This window comes from Astatotilapia calliptera, chromosome 9 (assembly GCF_900246225.1).
Source record: "Astatotilapia calliptera chromosome 9, fAstCal1.2, whole genome shotgun sequence".
NCBI classification, from domain to species: Eukaryota; Metazoa; Chordata; class Actinopteri; order Cichliformes; family Cichlidae; genus Astatotilapia; species Astatotilapia calliptera.
Genome location: NC_039310.1, coordinates 20,438,332 through 20,458,136, shown reverse-complemented (window position 1 = coordinate 20,458,136; position 19,805 = coordinate 20,438,332). Strand labels below are relative to the sequence as shown.

The 19,805-nt window shown below is 41.5% G+C and overlaps 1 protein-coding gene across 1 annotated transcript in view; it reads left to right on the top strand.

Annotated features, from left to right (window-relative positions):
• LOC113029145 (collectin-12) overlaps positions 1 to 19,281 on the top strand; it is a 45,102-nt gene extending 25,821 nt beyond the window's left edge. The window contains exons 3-10 of the mRNA XM_026179816.1: positions 4,813 to 4,935; positions 13,988 to 14,074; positions 14,184 to 15,227; positions 15,351 to 15,848; positions 16,569 to 16,705; positions 16,793 to 16,902; positions 18,723 to 18,868; positions 18,973 to 19,281. Coding sequence (XP_026035601.1) covers positions 4,813 to 4,935; positions 13,988 to 14,074; positions 14,184 to 15,227; positions 15,351 to 15,848; positions 16,569 to 16,705; positions 16,793 to 16,902; positions 18,723 to 18,868; positions 18,973 to 18,992 — 2,165 coding nt within the window. The 3' untranslated portion in view covers positions 18,993 to 19,281. The remainder of the gene's footprint in view (positions 1 to 4,812; positions 4,936 to 13,987; positions 14,075 to 14,183; positions 15,228 to 15,350; positions 15,849 to 16,568; positions 16,706 to 16,792; positions 16,903 to 18,722; positions 18,869 to 18,972) is intronic.
• The last annotated feature ends 524 nt before the right edge of the window (positions 19,282 to 19,805 follow it).

The following is a 19,805-nucleotide window of genomic DNA, read 5'->3' as shown; positions in this document are numbered from 1 at the left end:
CGCTATATTAGGTCTGTTACTGGCTGTCGCTGTCCCATGATTAATTAAACACAAAACCATCAAACTGAACTGAATAGACTAGCAATATCTGATCGATACCTGGATCAGATATCATCACCGATATCAGTCAGAAATATCGATATGTAATCGTTATCTGATCCAGCCTTTAGATCAGTATCGGTATCAGTATTAATATCTGATCCAAATATCAGATTGCCACATACTTAGCATATACAGTCCTTTTTGTTTTGTCACTTGTGACCATTGCAAAAATGCCTCCAGGCAGTTATTTGTAGTTAACAAAACAATGCCTTTTCTAAAGGAAACCGAGTTTTCTTGTCCTTGATTTGACTATTGTAAAAACCCTAACATCTACCTCGATTCAAGGAGCGGTGTGCCTCAGAAAACTTCACAAAGAGCTGCTGTGAGGTGAACAGCTGGTTTTATTTGCTTGCAACAGTAAGACAACACACGCATTATCTTCAGAGAAAATAAATGAAAGAAAGCGGAGCTCTTTAATTAATAAGAAACTTGTCCTTGCATTTATTTGGAATTATCCAATTAAATGCTTCTTCAAATTGTCCTGATCTCATAAAGTGTGCAAAGTGGCCATGACCTCTGAGGACACAGAGCTGGCGTGCAATGTGACCAATTTATGTGCAGGCCCAATGGAAACTGTGACAATAGAAACTAGATATGTTATGGTGGACACACCTTGGTGGTGATGTTGCAGCTGGCCAATGTAGTCATAGCCTCTGGAGGGAAAGTGGATACTGATGGTAGGATTTGTGTTTCACATTAAACATAGCCTGTCACAAGGTAAACTTGTAATTTTTTCTCAGTTGCACGTTGGCCATTTGGTTGGGTTGAACTAAAAAAATGTGAAATCTCTGAGTTCTTAGGAAAGTGAAAGATTTTACTTCTAGCCCCGAGGGTAATGTAGCTTCTGCTACTGAGTCAACACAAGCCAGTTAGAAGTGTATCTGCTTTAGTTTGTCCTGTGCTGATGATTCACGTTTATGGAATCCAGCTGTAAAAAAAGATGGACAGTTGACACACAAATAAAAAGAAAAAAACAAGCCGATTATCCAGGAAGTGACCCACTGGAAAATAATCAGCAGGCACGCTATGACCTCTGAACTGGACAGTTCACTCATGTGTGGACACTCAGGTTTAAGCTTTTCCATCTGATGTCTTTTCTCTTTGTTCTTGTAAATTAGCTGTGAAACCGAAGTCTCTCCTTTCCTATTGTGATGTTTGCCACGTGTTTTGTGTCACGGCAGCTGTCAAATTTGAAATTCTCCACTTAATCCACGGAGCATCTGAAGCTCATCAATCAGGGGTGCACTGAGATGGAAAAGAGTTTAGCCTGTGCAATAGTTCATACACTTACAAAGTGTTTTGGTATCATTTCAGCGCAGCAGATTTGTAAACACTGTCAGCTTGTTTGGATTGGAACAGCAGCACTTTGATTACTGTGAGCTGATGAACTGATGTGCTCACTTCATTGGGGAAGTTTGCACGAGCTGACACTTCAAACATGCCAGCAGTTATGAATGATTCAGAAAAGGCAATCATTTATCATGGCCATATTCCCAGAGTGCACTTCTCTGCTTACAGTTAAACCAAGCCGAGGAAAGACTTTGGTAACTCCTGATGCGGTAATCACTTTCGCTCCGTGCCCTGAACCGGACCTGTGTTTTTGAAAAGATTAACATGTTCCAGGCATGAAAACCTGCTAATACACATAAGAAGGCAAACAAGGCTCTTAACCTGCCTGAGTACTGCAGTTTCCACAGTTTTCTCTCATTTCTTTGACTCATGTCACACTTTCCTAATCTTTCTGTGGCCACAGAATGAAAAGAAGTGAATATTTTGGCAAGACGAGAGTCACAAGTTACTGATTTTTCTTAAAAACGTCTTGCTTTGAAACACTTCGACAAGATTTATGGGCTTCTGTGTTGTCATCGTTGGAAACAAATGCTCAAGGCCATTTTTTTATGGTACAGTTTTGAGTTGAAAACATAAATCTTCTCTGTTTAAGTTGAGAGAGTAAAGTTTGGATCAGGAACAAAAGCATTTTAAAAACTGCCAAATCTCTATAGTTTGCTTCACATTTACAGACTCTTCTGTGTTAGCAGTTTTACTATGATGCAACTTAACTGATTTTATTCAGACTAATTGTTCTCACCTGTATCGTTTCCTGCAAAAAAAAAAAATCCAAAAGCTACCGCATGAAATCAGACAGATGCTTTCTTAGAAGTTGGTGGTGAGCAAAGAATGTTTTTAGGTGTGAAGTTAATTGGAAGAAATTGGAAGAAGTCAATTAACTGCTTCAGGATCCTGCAAATAAATAAATAAATACTCATAAACAGTTCTTAAAATTGAGTGTTTTTTAATCTCTTCACATTTAGTAAAGACAAAGTGCAATTCAAATAAAAACCTTTTTGTTTAAATTATAATTTCCTCAGAAAGAAGATCACCACAGGTATGGCCATAAACTTTAAAATTTGAACACTAATATCTGTGCAACAAAAGAAAAAATCCCAGTGGTAAAATTATATATCTATAGCTCAGGGATTGTCTTTCCCTTAAGGAAAAAGTAAATGAAAAAAGGATATTGGTAATGTTGATGCTTATTACTTATAATCGTCGTCAAGAGCACCAAATTCCTTGGTGTCCACCTGGCGGAGAACCTCTCCTGGTCTCTCAACACCAGCTCCATAACTAAGAAGGCCCAACTGCGCCTCTACTTCCTGCTGAAGCTGAGATAAGCCCATCTCCCTCCATCCATTCTCACCACGTTCAACAGAGAGACTATCGAGAGCGTCCTGAGCAGCTGCATCACTGTCTGATATGGTAAAGGTGGATTGCAGTACCCTCTCTTCCCTCCATCACGGACACTTACAGCATTCACGCCATCATCCTGTTCGGTCTAGTGTTGCACTGTCTTGTCTTTTTTTTTTTTTGCAATTTTTGCACATTGCACTTTTACGTAGTCCCGTGTTGATTGTCTGTTATATGTCATGTGTAACACCAGGCTCTCAGAGGAATGCTGTCTCGTTTCACTCTGTACTGTACCACTGTACATGGTTGAAATGACAATGTATGATAAGTCATACACCAGTCAGCCTCTTACTTTTTAATGTATAAGTCACCTTGTACTGCCTAAACAGCCCTGACTCAGAAAGGAGATCTCTGTGGGTGTTCTCTGGTATTAGGTACCAGGATGTTGGCAGTGGATCCTGGTTGCTGTAGGTTGCTAGGTGAGGCCTCAGTGCTATGTGAGTACATTGTGATGTGGGAAATGTGGAGGCTGTATGAATACTTGGCTTCTTTGATCCGTCCCTCAAACCTTTCCTGAGCAGATTTTACAGTGGGAAGGGGTCCTGCTAGGGGAGGCCTTCATTAAGGACCACTGGGGGTGGCAATTTTTTGGTAGGTGGCATGTGTCATTGTATCATTACATCATCATAAATGCCAGAACCCAAAGGTTTGTAATAGTTGACAAATTCCAGTCAAGTCCAATTCATGGACCTCCCAATTTGCAACCACCGGGATCCAAAAGATCTACCGCGAACATCCCAAACTCTACAACAGGTTAAAACAGCTTGGCTGATTTGTTGGTTTACCTCCACTGAAGATATGCTTTTAACAGTGTGGGTACTGGCCCGATACACTGAGTGCACCTTAAGGCATATGAAGTAAAGTAGGTCTTCTTGCTGGTCAGTGAGGTAATGGAGGTGTCATTTGAGTTTGCACAGAATCAATCGCATGGAACGATTACATCTAGAACCCCTTTTTTCAGTTTCATCCATCACTTGCTTGTACTCTTTACAGTAAATCTCCTGTTGAGGTTGACCAGGTGTTCCACCTCCTCTCCAGCTTGACACGGTCTTTGACTGAGGTCTAACAATCAGTGATCTTACAAAAAATCCCTTCACACCAATAAGAATAAATGATGTTGTTAACTTTGGCATCGAAACTCCCAGTGGGACACTGAGGATCCAATCGGAGCTGGATTTTTAGTTTATTTAAGAATTACCTCACCATATAAAACACACTCGAGCGCAATGTGTGGTTAAACCTTTGGCACTAAGTGATTCTTGCACTTTACAGATCCACGTATGATGGGAACTGACTGGCTCCTGTTAATCTGAATATATCTTGTATTCCTTTATAAAAATTTTTATTCCAGGTACATGAAAAGCAAATACCCCCCCACCCCCCAAAACACAAAATTCACACACACTCACACGCTACATTCCCAACCTTTACACACACACACACTCCCTGAACTGAAAATGAAAACAGCTGTGTTCCCGTCAGCACTGTAGAGCTCACCACTCATCTGTCATGAAAAATATCCTTGAAAAGGAATATTCCAAAAGTGTCCCCACACGCTAAGGGCCCCTAATTTCATTCCACAGTCCTGACACTGCATTAAAAAAAAAAAAACCTACACACCGTTTGCCTCCGTTTCTCTGGGAAGAAATCTTTTCACACAAGGCGACTGAAAGAGAGGCAGTTTGCTGAGAGAAGACTAAGTTCAGGAAAATAAGCATGTCGCTGAGTCTAAACAAGTCAGTGGGGGGGATTGTTTTTGTGTCGCTTCTCCACCAGGACCCCCGAGGGAAGAGCTGGCCTCTTTAATGTAGTCTCCAGTGCTGTTTATCCAGATGTGGGCCTCCTGGAGTCCTTAGCGAACACCAAACTCCACCTACACACTTTAGGCATTTCTGATTCAGAAAAATGCTCCATAGGAAGCAAAGTGTATTGACTCATTTGGTATTCTTTCATGTTTTTACGCAGGAATCCAGGAGGGCACCCAGTGCACGAAGTGTAAGAATGAATGGGCACTGAAGACCTCCATAGCTCTGCTCTATGTGCTGTGTACACTCCTCACCATCGCTGTTGCTATACTTGGATATAAAGGTAAAACAAGCTGCCCGCCACGCTCCTTTCCACTATCACTGTAATCTAACAGAATAAATTAGAGGATGGCAAACACTTCTACAATGACGCCCTTTGTTTTCTGAAATGTTGAAATGATTCACTTACATTATGTTGATGGAGTAACCATCCAAACATATCATTAGTTTTCTCTTTGTGCTGCCAAGAGCTTCACTGTTTCATGACCGTATGAGACCTCCTGTGTGTGAGGCAAGCAGCTCTCTGTCCCTTGAGTGGACTTCAGCATGCTCAAGTATGACATGAATGTTCTTTTGCAATGCTTCATTGTCATTATTCAATGTTTCAGTAATGGAAAGTATGACAACACTTCTGCCACATCCACGAGGAAAACTTAGCAGTTTTACCCTCAATTTACTCTCTCTACATTTCCTGTTACAGATAAACACCCTGTTAAACCAAACCCCCCCCCCCCCCCCCCACCCCCGCCAAAAAAACCCAAAAACATTACTCAAGGAGTTTTAGATTTTTAAAAAATGCGTGTTTACTTTCTTGCAGAGTCACGTGAGAGATTTCACCTTCATGTGTAAATATGAAGTCACCAAAAACAAACAGTGATTGAACTCAAGAGAAACAGCTAACAAAACAAATATGCCTGGCAGTGCATTTCACATGCGGGGTTGACTCCAAATACTCTATATATTGTGAATGGAAACGGGAAATAGCCAGAGAAGATGATACAGTACTGTGAAAGGCTTTAGCCAATCCCCATTCCTTTATATTTTGATAGGAAAACAGGAAATAGGTGCATATAGAAATCAAAACATATATAAATGTACAAACATACACAGTATATAAAACAAAAATGAGCTTGAAAGTCAATATTTAGTGTGACCATCTTTATTCTTCAACATAGCCTGAACTCTCTTAATCAGCTTTCTTGTCATTTCTTTAAGTCGTCTTCAGGAATAGTTTTGCAGACTTCTTGAAGGACATCCAAAGCTTTCAATGTTTCTGCCTTTTGTATTGTTTGTTGTCAAGACGATCCCACCTGCTTTAATAATGTTGAGATCTAGGTTACGGGGAGGCTAATCCATGACTAGGGATGGGTATCGTTTAGGTTTTATCCGATACCGGTGCCAAACCGGTACTTTTGAAACGGTGCTGGTGCTTAAACGGTGCTTAAACCGGTGCTTAAAGAATGGAGAACGCAAAAATTGGTCCAAAAACCTCTTGTGTTCAGCTGTTTTTTTGTAAAAAGATAACAATGCTAGCCTTTTCTGCCGCTATGGGGCATATATGGTATCACTCTTGGCTGGAAGCAGTGCTTAAACAATGGAAAAAACACAAACTTTGTCCAAAAACCTCTCATGTTTAACTGTTTTCCACTTTTTCTTTGGTCATTTTAGCCTTTTTGGCCAGGGTGAAGGGACTATCTGCCATTAAACAAGAAGACAGCCGCATGTAGCTATGATGATGTTTGCTAGTTCACCTTACATGCATTAATGTAATAACGTGGTTAGCCTACTCAACGTAAATTACACACGAACAACATTAAGCTACTCACGCAGAGAAGAACGGCTGCTGCTGCCATCATCATCCGTCATCATTTCTGCTACACTGGCAGGGCTAGGGGCCAGGACTCTCCTCTTCGGGTTTTTGGGGGATGTTGCTAACTCCGCGTCCGATAACAGGCACCACACCCGCAGTAGATGTGCACGTTGTGAGGTCTCGCAGCAAGCTATCAAAATACGGCGCATTTTGCGGCTTTTAAAAAAAAACCTATGCGTCGCCAGGTGTTTCATCGGATTTGAGGTGTTACCTCCTTTGACAGTATCACAGTATCAGCTTAAAGCACTTGTTGCAGGCTGCTGAGTTTGCATATTTTGCTGTGAAGTACAGCCAGACTTTGACCGCTTCGCATTTTTAATCTGTAGCTCTGCGCTAAAAGAACGTACGAACCTGGACCCGCCTACTATCCTCGGAAACGTAAAATGATTGGCTAGAATCTAAAGTGTATCACAGCTCACAAAAAAAAGCACCAAAATAAAGCACCGAAATGTGCGCTACTTTTCGGTCTGGTTACTACCGTTTATGTCAGAACCGGTGCCATTATGGCACCGGATACCGGTACCCATCCCTATCCATGACTGATAGTATATGACTGTAACAGTAACACACTCTCTCCTGATCTCCTCTGTATATACTGATGATTTAAACCAAAAAATTTACATTTGGATTCATCATTCCATAAGACCTGTTGCCACTGATTTTCAATCCAGTTCTTGTGTAATTTGGCAGACCTTAGTCTTTTCTCTCTGTTTCCCTTCCTTACCAATGGCTGTTTGACAGCCACCCTTCCACTGAGACCATTTCTGATGAGGCTTCAGCAAACCGTTGATGGATCAACTGAAGGGCCAGATGTAACTGATGTAACTTTTGCATACTGTTCATGTAGATACTGTGGGGTTTTTTTTTTAGGTTTTTCGTCCTCCAGTAGTCCTAAAATTCCTCTGAAAAATATTGCTCAAGATCCTGTTAAAGAAATATCTAAAGAAATAATGGGTAGTACTATACTGTACTAATATCCATTGGTTTCTTCAACAAGCAATTCGAAACATTGTCATTGTCATAATATGTGTTTTTTTTCCAAAATTGGATTTTCTTTCTTTACCTTTCGGCAAACACTGTCTTTGTTTCAATTTCCTTGTGCTGACAGATCTCTGTTTGTGAGATTCTGGTTGTTGGTTCAATGAAGTCACTTCATTGAACCAATGTCATTTTCATTTTTTTATAGTGCTTCTTGCCAGTGTTTTTCAGTAACTGTCATAAACTTAAAGTAATCTTAGTCAAATTAATTTCAATTTCATTTCAATTTCATGGTCTTGAGTACCACAAATCTTGTTCGGTCAGGCATGCCACTGCGCTTATGCAAGCCTCTCTGCAACCCCCTTTCTGTAATTCTCTGTCTGACTTAATCAATGGCATATCTGATGTCGCTGTTAGCACTTCCTGCTTCTAGCTTTCCATGTATGCACACAGGAGGGTGTCCCTAAACAGAGCAATGCTACCAAATATAAATGTAATGCTAATGGAAATCACAAGCCTCTTTTGTCCATATGAGTTCTGACTGAAATTAAATTTTACTCACTTTTTAGTATAAGCCCCACATTATTGGCTAAAACTATACAGTATTCAATTCAATTCAATTTTATTTATATAGCGCCAAATCACAACAAAAGTCGCTTCAAGGCATTTTATATTGTACAGTAGATCACACAATAATAGATACAGAGAAAAATCCAACAATCATATGAACCCCTATGAGCAAGCACTTTGGCGACAGTGGGAAGGAAAAACTCCCTTTTAACAGGAAGAAACTTCCGGCAGAACCAGGCTCAGGGAGGGGCGGGGCCATCTGCTGCGACCGGTTGGGGTGAGAGAAGGAAAACAGGATAAAGACATGCTGTGGAAGAGAGACAGAGGTTAATAACAGATATGATTCAATGCAGAGAGGTCGATTAACACATATTGAGTGAGAAAGGTGACTGGAAAGAAAAAACTCAATGCATCATGGAAATCCCCCGGCAGCCTACGTCTATAGCAGCATAACTAAGGGAGGATTCAGGGTCACCTGGTCCAGCCCTTATTATATGCTTTATGAATAGATAGAGCTGGGTGTCATCTGCATAGCAGTGAAAATTTATGCTATGTCTTCTAATGATGCTGCCTAGGGGAAGCATGTATAGTGTAAACAGAATTGGTCCTAGCACTGAACCCTGTGGAACTCCATAATTAACCTCAGTGTGTGAAGAGGACTCTCCATTTACATGTACAAATTGGAGTCTATTAGATAGATATGATACAAACCACTGCAGCGCAGTACCTGTAATACCTACAGCATGTTCTAATCGCTCTAATAGGATATTATGGTCAACAGTATCGAACGCAGCACTAAGGTCTAGCAGGACAAGCACAGAGATGAGTCCACTGTCAGAGGCCATAAGAAGATCATTTGTAACCTTCACTAAAGCTGTTTCTGTGCTGTGATGAGCTCTGAAACCTGACTGAAACTCTTCAGATAAGCCATTCCTCTGCAGATGATCTGATAGCTGTTTGACAACTAACCTTTCAAGGATTTTTGATATGACAGGAAGGTTGGAGATTGGCCTATAATTAGCTAAGACTGCTGGGTCTAGAGATGGCTTTTTAAGTAAAGGTTTAACTACAGCTAGCTTGAAGGCCTGTGGTACATAGCCGATTATTAGAGATAGGTTGATCATATTTAAGATCGAAGAATTAATTAATGGCAGGACTTCTTTGATCAGTTTTGTAGGAATGGGGTCAAAAAGACACGTTGATGGTTTGGAGAAAGTAATTATTGAAGTTAACTCAGAAAGATCAATTGGAGAAAAAGAGTCGAACTTAACATCAATGGTACTAAGAGTAGCTGGAGATGATATTACATCTGTGGGATGATTATTGGTAATTTTTTCTCTAATGATAAAAATTTTATTTGTGAAGAAGTTCATGAAGTCATTACTAGTTAACGATTGTTGGCTCAATAGAGCTCTGACTTTTTGTCAGCCTGGCTATAGTACTGAAGAGAAACCTGGGGTTGTTCTTATTTTCTTCAATCAGTGACGAATAGTAAGGTGTTCTGGCTTTGCAGAGGACTTTCTTATAAAGCAACAAACTATTTCTCCAGGTTAAATGATGATCCTCTAAATTTGTGACACGCCATTTCCTCTCCAGATTGCGAGTCATCTGCTTTAGGGTACTTGTTTGAGAATTATACCACGGAGTCAGGTACTTCTGATTAGAAACCTTAGTTTTCACAGGAGCTACAGTATCCAGAGTCGTACGTAGTGAGGAGGTAAAATTATTAACAAGATAATCGACCTCTGTTGGGGTAGCGTTCAGATAGCTGCTCTGCTCTATGTTGGTACAGGGCATTGAAGATGATAACAGTGGGTGGATTATATTCTTAAACTTAGTTACAGCGCTTTCTGAAAGACATCTACTTTGATAAAGTCTACTCTCCACTGCTGTGTAATCAATTATTGTAAATGTAAATGTTATCAGGAAATGATCAGACAGGAGAGGGTTTTCAGGAAACACTGTTAAATGTTCAGTTTCTATGCCATATGTTAAAACAAGATCTAGAGTGTGATTAAAGTGGTGGGTGGGTTCTTTTACATTTTGAGAGAAGCCAATTGAGTCTAATAACAGATTAAATGCCATGTTGAGGCTGTCATTCTTAGCATCTACATGGATGTTAAAATCACCCACAATAATTATTTTATCTGAGCTGAGAACTAAATCAGATAAAAAGTCTGAGAAATCAGAGAGAAACTCTGTGTAAGGCCCAGGTGGACGATAGATGATAACAAGTAAGACTGGTTTCTGAGTTTTACAGCTGGGGTGGACAAGGCTAAGCATCAGGCTTTCAAATGAATTAAAAGTCTGTCTTGGTCTTTCGTTAATTAATAGGCCAGAAGGTTTGCCAATTATCTATGAAGCCCACATCGTTTCTGGGACACCACTCAGACAGCCACCAATTTAAGGAGAACATGCGGCTAAACATGTCACTCCTGGTCTGATTGGGGAGGGGACCAGAGAAAACTACAGAGTCCGACATTGTTTTGGCAAAGTTGCACACCAATTCAATATTGATTTTAGTGACCTCCGATTGGTGTATCCGGGTGTCATTACTGCCGACGTCAATTATGATTTTACTGAATTTACGTTTACCGTTAGCCAGCAGTTTTAAATTTCCTTCAATGTCGCCTGCTCTGGCCCCTGGAAGACAATTGACTATGGTTGCTGGTGTCTCTAGCTTCACATGTCTGAGAACAGAATCACCAATTACCAGAGTTTGACCCCCGGCGGGTGTGTCGCCAAGTGGGGAAAAACGGGTGTCCCTGGGGCTTCTGTTTAGGACTATGCTTCCTCCTCACCGTCACCCAGCCGCCCTCTTTCCCCAGCTGCTTGGGGTCTGCCGGGGAAAGCCTAGCGGGGCCTACGCTATCTTCGGCTGCACCAGCTACAGGGGCCTGGCTAGCTACGCGTGAATGAAGGGTGCGAAGCCGAGTCCCCAATTCAGTAATCCTGGCCTCCAGAGCTGCAAATATGCTACATTTGTTACAAGTATCATTACTGCTAAAGGAGGCCGAGGAGTAACTAAACATCTGACACAATGAGCAAGAAAGTGCAGGAGGGACAGGTGAAGTAGCCATGGTATGCATGACTACAAACATCAGTCGTGAGCATGTACAGTATTTGTCTATGTAATTTGGGTGAAAATACCCTTTAAATTTCAACTTCATCTGACTGTCTGTCTGCCTTCTCTCTTTTCTCTCTCCACCCCGCAACCTTCTCTCAGTTTATTTTACCAACTCCCCCAAAGCTCACACCTCCGGAGAAGTTCTTCAGGCTTTGTGGAGCTGAACTTCCTGGTTGGCTTTTTTTTTCTAATTTTTTCCAGGTCGGGAAGCAGTCCCGCCGTCTTTTGGAGGATTGAACTCTGAATGTTCCTGCTATAATTGTCTTAAACATTCCCATATGTGACTGCTCTATGTCCCCGTCTTATTTTCAATTGGTGAAAATGGCGTGAAGTTAACATGTTCGGGGCTTATCTGTGTGCCTTGAGTACACGAACAATGATGTCCCCCTACGCTGTGAGCTCAGCCGGTCTTTCTTGTTCCTCGCTGCATGTTTTCAGGCAGGCCTAATTGATCCCAGATGAGAAGTGAGTGAACTCAGTGCAACTCCAGCAGAACCCACTGAAACTGGGTTTTTACTGGCACTGAAGCACTCCTCTGTCAAGGGAACCACAGCTCAGCCTAAACACACTCCCAGCTCCAGATGGTTATGTAGTGAGACCCAGAGTCTTCTACGCAATAAACTTGTGTGTCTCTCCATCACTGACCCACAGAAACGTCCTGTATGTGGCTCTTTTGTTCTGATGCAGTTTAATCACAGAAGTGTAATTGGGAGGGAGTGACCCCACTCTTTTCTCCTGCAGCTTGTTTTCTCAATTGACAGGACCAAAAGCAAAATGAGGTTATTCTCAGAGCTCATGGGTTCACGTCCCATTAATTTTCCTCAAAGAAAAAGGACCAGAAGCCTGCGACTCTCTTTCTGAATTCCAAGCATAAAACACCAAAGAGTGAAATACTGACATTTCTCTATAAATTAACTTTAAATAACTTTCGGTTCATGAGCAAAAAACATTTCAGTGATCAATTCATCATTTCTGCTGCAGACAGAGTCCCTATGCAGATGTGTTTTTTGTTTCCTGTTCTACCTGTTTTAACTAGTGAAATTTACTGCAGTTGACAGCTAATGCTAAACTGTCGCTGTCCTTTTAGCTAATGTGCTGGCCTTCTTAGATTCAGCGCAATCCCACACAGGAGTTTGAAGTTCACTCACTTCATTAAAAAGTTGCATAAGAGAGTTTGATTTTACAAGACAGCCCGGACAGAGCCGACACACAGTTTCAGAACCCGTCCACACAAAATCTTGGAAAGAGTTCAAACTGAGTACAAAACAGCTCATTTCTACAACATTTGGGCCTATGAGGCAAAATAATGCTTTACTCTGCAGCCCTGTTGTAATTTCAGCTTTTTGCATGTGTGTTTTATGGTTAATTTTACCATTGTGTGATGCAATGATCCTCTCCCGAGGCCAGCTCATGAACAGAACATGTGGAAAAGTTCCAGAAGCTTCTGCTCATGTTTAGCTTTAGTTTCGAGGTTTGTGTGTGTGTGTGTGTGTGTGTGTGTGTGTGTGTGTGTGTGTGTGTGTGTGTGTGTTTGCTAATGAAACAATGTGCCATAGGTGTAGATTATGATAGGTCTGCAGAGCTTAAAGTTTATATGCTTTTTTTAGGTGTTTGTGCTTCATTGTACATCTGGTTACTGGAAATGCGTTACATTTAATTTTCTGTGTGTGCAGTATTTCCTATCCAACTGACCTTTTAGATTCATAACTAAAAAATTATGTGGTACAGTTGCATCGCAAGACAGTTTTACTGGTTTGCTTATTCCCAGAAACAAGTTTAGGTGGGTTTTGGAGAGGGTTAAAAAGCCAAAGACGGGAAACATTTTCAGAATTAAATTTCCAGACGTTTTTTTTTAGCATACAATCTGAAAACAGATGAAAACAGCTATTGTAACTCAGTTCAAACCACAAAATCAGCCTACCACGATTTCTAGAACTCACCAATTAAAAAAAGTTGTATGTCCTAGTTTAGTCTGTACATTTTTTTAATAAAAAATATTCAAAACTAAACAGAGACACACTTCATGCTAACATTAATCTAAAGCATTTTGATGCTTGCTCCCATTCAGGGGAAAATATATATTTAGTTTCTGGTCAATAATTAAACCCCTTGGATTCAGCCGTTATCCTGAAGTAAACAGTTCAGATGCAGCTTCACAGCAGAGGAGCCAATGCTGTTCCCACTTACAGGATGTGTCCCCCTGGTGAGACTGGAGGTAGAAGCGGGATGCATCCCTGGAATCCCAGACACATTCCAGAGGAAATGAATGCCTGTGTCGCCTGTGGGGGCGTGAAGAGCCTCCCTGCCACAGAGTCTGTCTCCACTGGTCATCTTTGATCCGCTTGTTTACTGAAGCCCCCCCCCCTCAGGTCACTTCCTGTCCCCTAAGGCCCTCTGCAATGTCCTCCTATGCACCTAACATCTAAGCATTGGTCAGTGACCACCCACACCATCATTGCTGAATCAGTGTGTCTTCCTCCCTCTCTCTCGCTCTTTATTAATGCCTTTTTCCTTTTCAATGCACAGCAACTCCATATCACTTTACGTCTGAATCTGGTGTAACCCAAGGGATTACATTACTGACGGTTTGTCATTATTACATGCCTCCAAGACATGTGGACACATCTCCCCTATAGTGTATGTCAGAGACTTTAATTGGTTTCCTCTCTGATCCCATTTATATACGGTGTCTGTGGTTGCAGGCAGTTCTGTCATACCTGTTTTGTCTGTTAATGAAAGACAGAGCCTGTGAAGCTAACCTTTGTCTTGCCTGCCCTGTTTTCTTTACAGTGGTGCAAAGAGTTGACAGTGTGTCTGAAGGTATTGCAAACTATGGAGGAAAGATCATTGCTGTTGAGACTGATTTGAAAAAGCTAGGTATGTATCTAGGCTCACACGTTGAAGTCAAAAGCTGTAACTAAAAGCTACAGTAAATCATCGACATATTTTTTTTTTTATCATTTACTGTACAAATCTTCATCTTCAGATGATCAGACCGGAGAGAAGTCGGAGAATACCACCACAGAGATCCAGGCTTTTAAGAACAACATCTGGACCCTCCAGAGGCAGCTGACTGCGGTGGAAGAGCGCATCCGCAGTGATCAAGTTAAGCTGAATCAGCTGCAGAACATTGGCTCAGACATCCAGAGCAGCCAGGGCTCCATTCAAGGACTGCTGAACATTAACACAGCCACCTTGCGCTCTGTAAATGGCAGTCTGCAGTCGTACGGCAGCATCATTGGGGGTCTACAGGAAGACACAGCTAGGTTGCAAAGAGAACTCCAACAGCAGGTAAAACTCCAAAATCAGGCGCTGCTCAGCATTAGCAGTCTCAACCTCACTCAGGACCAGCAGAGAGGTCTCATTGCTGCTCTGCAACGCTCAGTCGATGACACCAGCCAGGCTATTCATAAGACGCGCAATGACTTTCAGAGCCTTGAACAGAACACCCGACAGACCCGCTCTGATACAGAGTGGCTTCGTAGCAAAGTGGAAAACCTGCAGATCTTGGCCAGTAATACCTCAGCTCTAGCAAAGTCCAACAATGACAGCCTGGAGGATGTGGGGACACAGCTCACTTTTATTGCTAACCAGCTCCAGAACACCAGCAGCCTGGCAGAGGTTCATGACCAGACTCTGAGAGAGATCATGGATCAGCAGAGGGACTTCGGCAACCTCACATCTACAAAGTTTGACCGCCTAGAGGTGCGACTGGATGAGTCGGAGCAGAGTATTGATCGTGTGACTGGCAACATCAGCTTCACCACACAGCTTCTTGGTGCAATCAATCTAAACCTGAATGATTTACGCACTTGTTCAGAGACAGTTGGCCGTCATTCAGACTTCCTGCTACACCTCAACAACAGTATGGCTGACGTGAGGACAGACGCAACGAGTCTGAGGTCACAGCAGGAAGAGCTGGCAGCGCGTATGGACAAGGAGGTCACAAGCCTCTCTATTGTCATGGAGGAGATGAAGCTGGTGGACACCAAGCATTCACAACTAATAACCAACTTTACTATTTTAAAGGGTATGAGAAGTGTGCCTGCAAAATTTATTATATGAATCAATGCGTGTTATAAATGTTACATTTTATTTTAACTTTCTTGCTAAGATTAAATTGAGAAAGTTAGAGAATGTTCTTTTGTTTCAGGTCCCCCTGGTCCCAGAGGGCCAAGAGGGGACAAAGGACCTCAGGGACTACCTGGTCAGTCAGGCCAGAAGGGAGAGAAAGGAGACAAGGGAGCTCCTGGGATCCGAGGACCTAGAGGAGAGCAGGGTAGTCCAGGACCACCGGGCCTTCCAGGGTTAAAGGGTCTCCCAGGCATACCTGGCAGCCCCGGGTCAAAGGGCCCTAGAGGGTCAGGAGGCAGAGCTGGACCACCTGGTACTAAAGGAGAACCAGGTAGTGCTGGTTTGCCTGGAAGAGATGGACAACCTGGTCCTCAGGGTGTACAGGGCCCACCAGGTATCCGTGGCCCAATTGGACCACCTGGGGAGCAAGGACCAAGGGGACTGCCAGGACCAGTAGGGCCCTCAGGGCCAGTAGGACCACCCGGACAACCAGGACTACCAATCCGGGTCCCTGCAGTTCCTTTTGGACCTGTGTCTCTGCAGGATGAGGCAGTGGGTCCTACCATATGGGCTCCAGGTATGACTTCATAATCAGTTTCAGAATGATTATTTTGACTTAGTCAGATAGCATATATTTACTTTGGTTGGTAACTAGAATATCACCATATTAGTATCATGTTTAGCTTGTTACCAATTTTCATGCCTCCATGCAAAATATAAAGCAACTGCTAGCAGCTGGTTAGTGTAGCTAACTAGGGTCTGCAAGGGGTGTCAAACTCCAGGCCTCGAGGGCAGGTGTCCTGCAGGTTTTAGATATAACCCTGTTTCAACACACCTGAATCAAATGATTAGTTCATTACCAGACTTCTGGAGAACTTGAAGACATGTTGGTAATTTAGCCATTTAAATCAGCTGTGTTGGATCAAGGACACATCTAAAACCTGCAGGACACCGGCCCTCGGGCCTGGATTCCGACACCTGTGGTCTAAAGGCTAAAAAAGCACCAACTAGCCATTTGCGTACTAGCCAATTTAGTCACAGGAGACCTGTTAGATTCCTTTACAGCTCTGTATTTTTATTCTGGGACTCAACTAGAGTGGTCTAGTTTGCTGTCTCTTCATACTTTTTCTTGATAGATATAGATATATAACTATGTGGTTTAAACTACATGTTTTACAGGAATGCTAGGCAGAGCCAGGTTTGTGGTACTTTCTGCTAAACTGAGCTTTTTTTTTTCTTCATCTCACATCACTTTAGAAAAAAACAAATTGTACAATGCTTTTTCAATATCTTGCAGGATGCCCTGCGGAATGGCTAAACTACAAAGACAAGTGCTATTTTTTCTCCAAAGACCTGCAGAGCTTTGATCATGCAAAGACAACCTGTGAATCAATGTCTGGTTCATTATTAATCATCAGCGACATGGAGGAACAGGTGAGTCGCACATCTTGTAATCTGACATTGCTCTCTAGTATTTGTGAGTTTTGACTGAGTTTTCTTTCTGTCCTCATGTGACCTCAGAAATGGCTGAAGAGGCAGATCTTTGGCAAAGGTTACTTCTGGATGGGTCTGACCGACAGGGAAAAGGAGCGCACGTGGCGCTGGCTGGATGGGACTGAACCTACTTTTACGTCAGTATTACAGTAAATTAGGAAATGCTCAGGAGGGATATTTGTTTCAGAGAAGAACTTCTTTCCAATAAAAATGCCAACAATAATAACAATTGTAGGTTTTCAGTTACATGAAACATTACAAAATAAACTTTGAAAACCCTGTGAAAATCTTATGAAAAGTTTGTGATTGCACAGAGTTGAATGTAGACCTCCAGTGCTCAAGTCTCGTTGCTGCCTATTTAAACAAAAGAAACACATTCAAATTCATTCTAACATTGTTTATAGAGGCACGTCCAGTGAGAGCATTTCACTGCTTTTCGGGAACAGTGAGATAAACACTAAAGTGTACAAAACTGCAAACAGAACAATGAGACGAACAGTGAAAAAGTTTAATGCAGCATTACTGAGAAAAGTTAACCACAGTAGTGATGGGTCGTTCGCGAACGAAATGGCTCTTAGAGCCGGCTCTTTGACGTGAACGACGCGAGCCGGCTCCTTATCGCGAGCCGTCACGTGGGTTTTTTTTTTTTTCTCTCAGCCTCTCTCGCACTTTTTTTCCGCTTCACTCTGCACGCGAGCCTTGTGCTTTACGCTGGGCAGAGGGGGGAGGGGCGGTAGTTACACTCAGTAGCACAGGAACAGAGCCAGAGAGAGAGAAAGAGAGGCAGGGACAACAACATTAGAAAGGTATAGTAATCATCCACAACTATTTTCGGTTGCAGATGATAAAGGATTGAGAAAGTTTATTCATGCAGGTCCATATGACAGAGAATATGCATGTTCTTTTAGTTTTCATATTATAATTTATATTTAATTGTGTTGTGGTTTGCAGTGTTTTGTGTTCTTTTCACTTTAAATTTGTGAAAGGAAAAAGCTGAAAATTTAAATAGTTAAAACTTGAAATGTGAATAGTTGATTTTTATATTATATGATTTATTTATTACATTTTATGTGGAGTGAATAAATAAAAGTATATTTACGGTGGCCCCTAGAGACAAAGCACATACAAACTTCAAATCACGTACGAACTCTGAAGCATGTACAAACTCCAAAACACGTAAAAACACGTACAAACTCCAAAACACGTAAAAACACGTACAAACTCCGAAGCACGTAAAAACTCGGAAGCATATAAAAACTCAGAAGCATATAAAAACTCAAAACACGTACAAAAGACAACAGAAGTGCTCCAGGATGCTGGGCGCAGTGTTGAGCCTTTGTTATCTTGTGGCTACACAAGCCAGCAAGTACCAACGACCGGATTTGGTGTGTCGTAGTAACAGGTAAATGAACTTTTTTTTTAAATTATTTGAATATATATATGAGTGCCTGTGTATAAATACACAAACAATACACACATGCTTTCAATTGTGTAATTTAAGTGATCTAGTAGCTCTGCTTTGGAAGTTCAGTTCATGCTAGAAATGTGTTTTGGAGTTTGTACGTGTTTTGTCTCTAGGGGCCACCGCATATATTTATATATAAACATATATAAATAAAACCACTTGTTTTTATGTTAGTAATTCCTTTTGTGCATAATTTTATATTATTGTTAATAATAAATTAATTAAAGCAACAAAACAACCTGAAGAGCCGGTTCGGAGCCGAAAGAGCCGGCTCTTTTTAGTGAGCCGAACCGAAAGAGCCGGATCTCTAAAAAGAGCCGGAAATCCCATCACTAAACCACAGGGATCTGCCTTCAGATCTAACCACCGAAAATAAAGGCATATTCAATGGAAAATTGTTGGATGCGATTTATTTTATTTGCTTTTCTCCTAGGCTCTTAGATCAAACACAGTAAATCTAACATGTGATCGCCCTCTGTTGTTCGCCTGCAGGAAATGGAAGCCAGGTCAGCCCGACAACTGGGGCCACGGCCATGAAGAAGGAGAAGACTGCGCGGGTCTCACCCACGAGGCGCTATGGAACGATTTCTCCTGTGAAGATCTCATAAGCTACATCTGCGAGAAGGAAATGGAGACCTGTGCGTCATCATCTGTCTTGCCCGTTTTCGCTCCACAGTAATTGTAATCATATTTTGCTCACTACCTTAATGCTGATCCCTTTTCTTTTCTTTCTTTCCCTCAGCAAGATCACCTGGATCATAGTGACGTGTTCAGTCTGAGTGCACAGTGAGCAGCTAGACTACACCCGTGTGGCACTGGTCCAACTGACGCAGCACATGGGACAGTCCGTATGGAGAGAGCAAAGGGACAATTTTGAAATGAGCCCACGGCTGCAACAGTAAACATCTCTCCAGTGCTGATGAGATGCCTTTCTCCTCCAAAGTAAAGCCAGTCCAACATTACCAGGAGTGCAATACAGCAGGGTGACCAAGATAGGAAGAGAATCTTTTTTTTAATAACCAAATCAACTGATTTATATATATATATATATATATATATATATATAAATATTTTTATATTTTTTTGGAATACATTTTATAGAACAGTACTCAATGTACAACCGAATATCTGAATGTATATTTCATTATGCAATTTTTGTAGGAAAATATGAAATCTATGAAGCCAAAGGGACTTTGGTAATGCTTCTCTTTATATAATTCCAAAAGAAAAAAGAAAAAAAAGGAATAAGGTGTGCAAAATGATGCGCAAAAAACATAATGTCGCTGATATGCTATCTTGAAACTGTTATCTAACCTCATGACCATCTATATAACACGAGTAGGAAATAAAAAATATAGTACTCACGTATAAACTTAGAAAAATGCCACAATCAGCTTGAGTTTTAGTAAACGAATTTACAGAGTAAGACTTTATGTATGATTTACTTTCTGCTATTACATACATAAATATGTTCATGAATAAAACTGTGGATCCTTCATGCATTTTCTGCACTTGGATATTTTCCTGCAAAACAAAGAACTATGAAAGAAATGACGGAATAACTCACAAATAAAC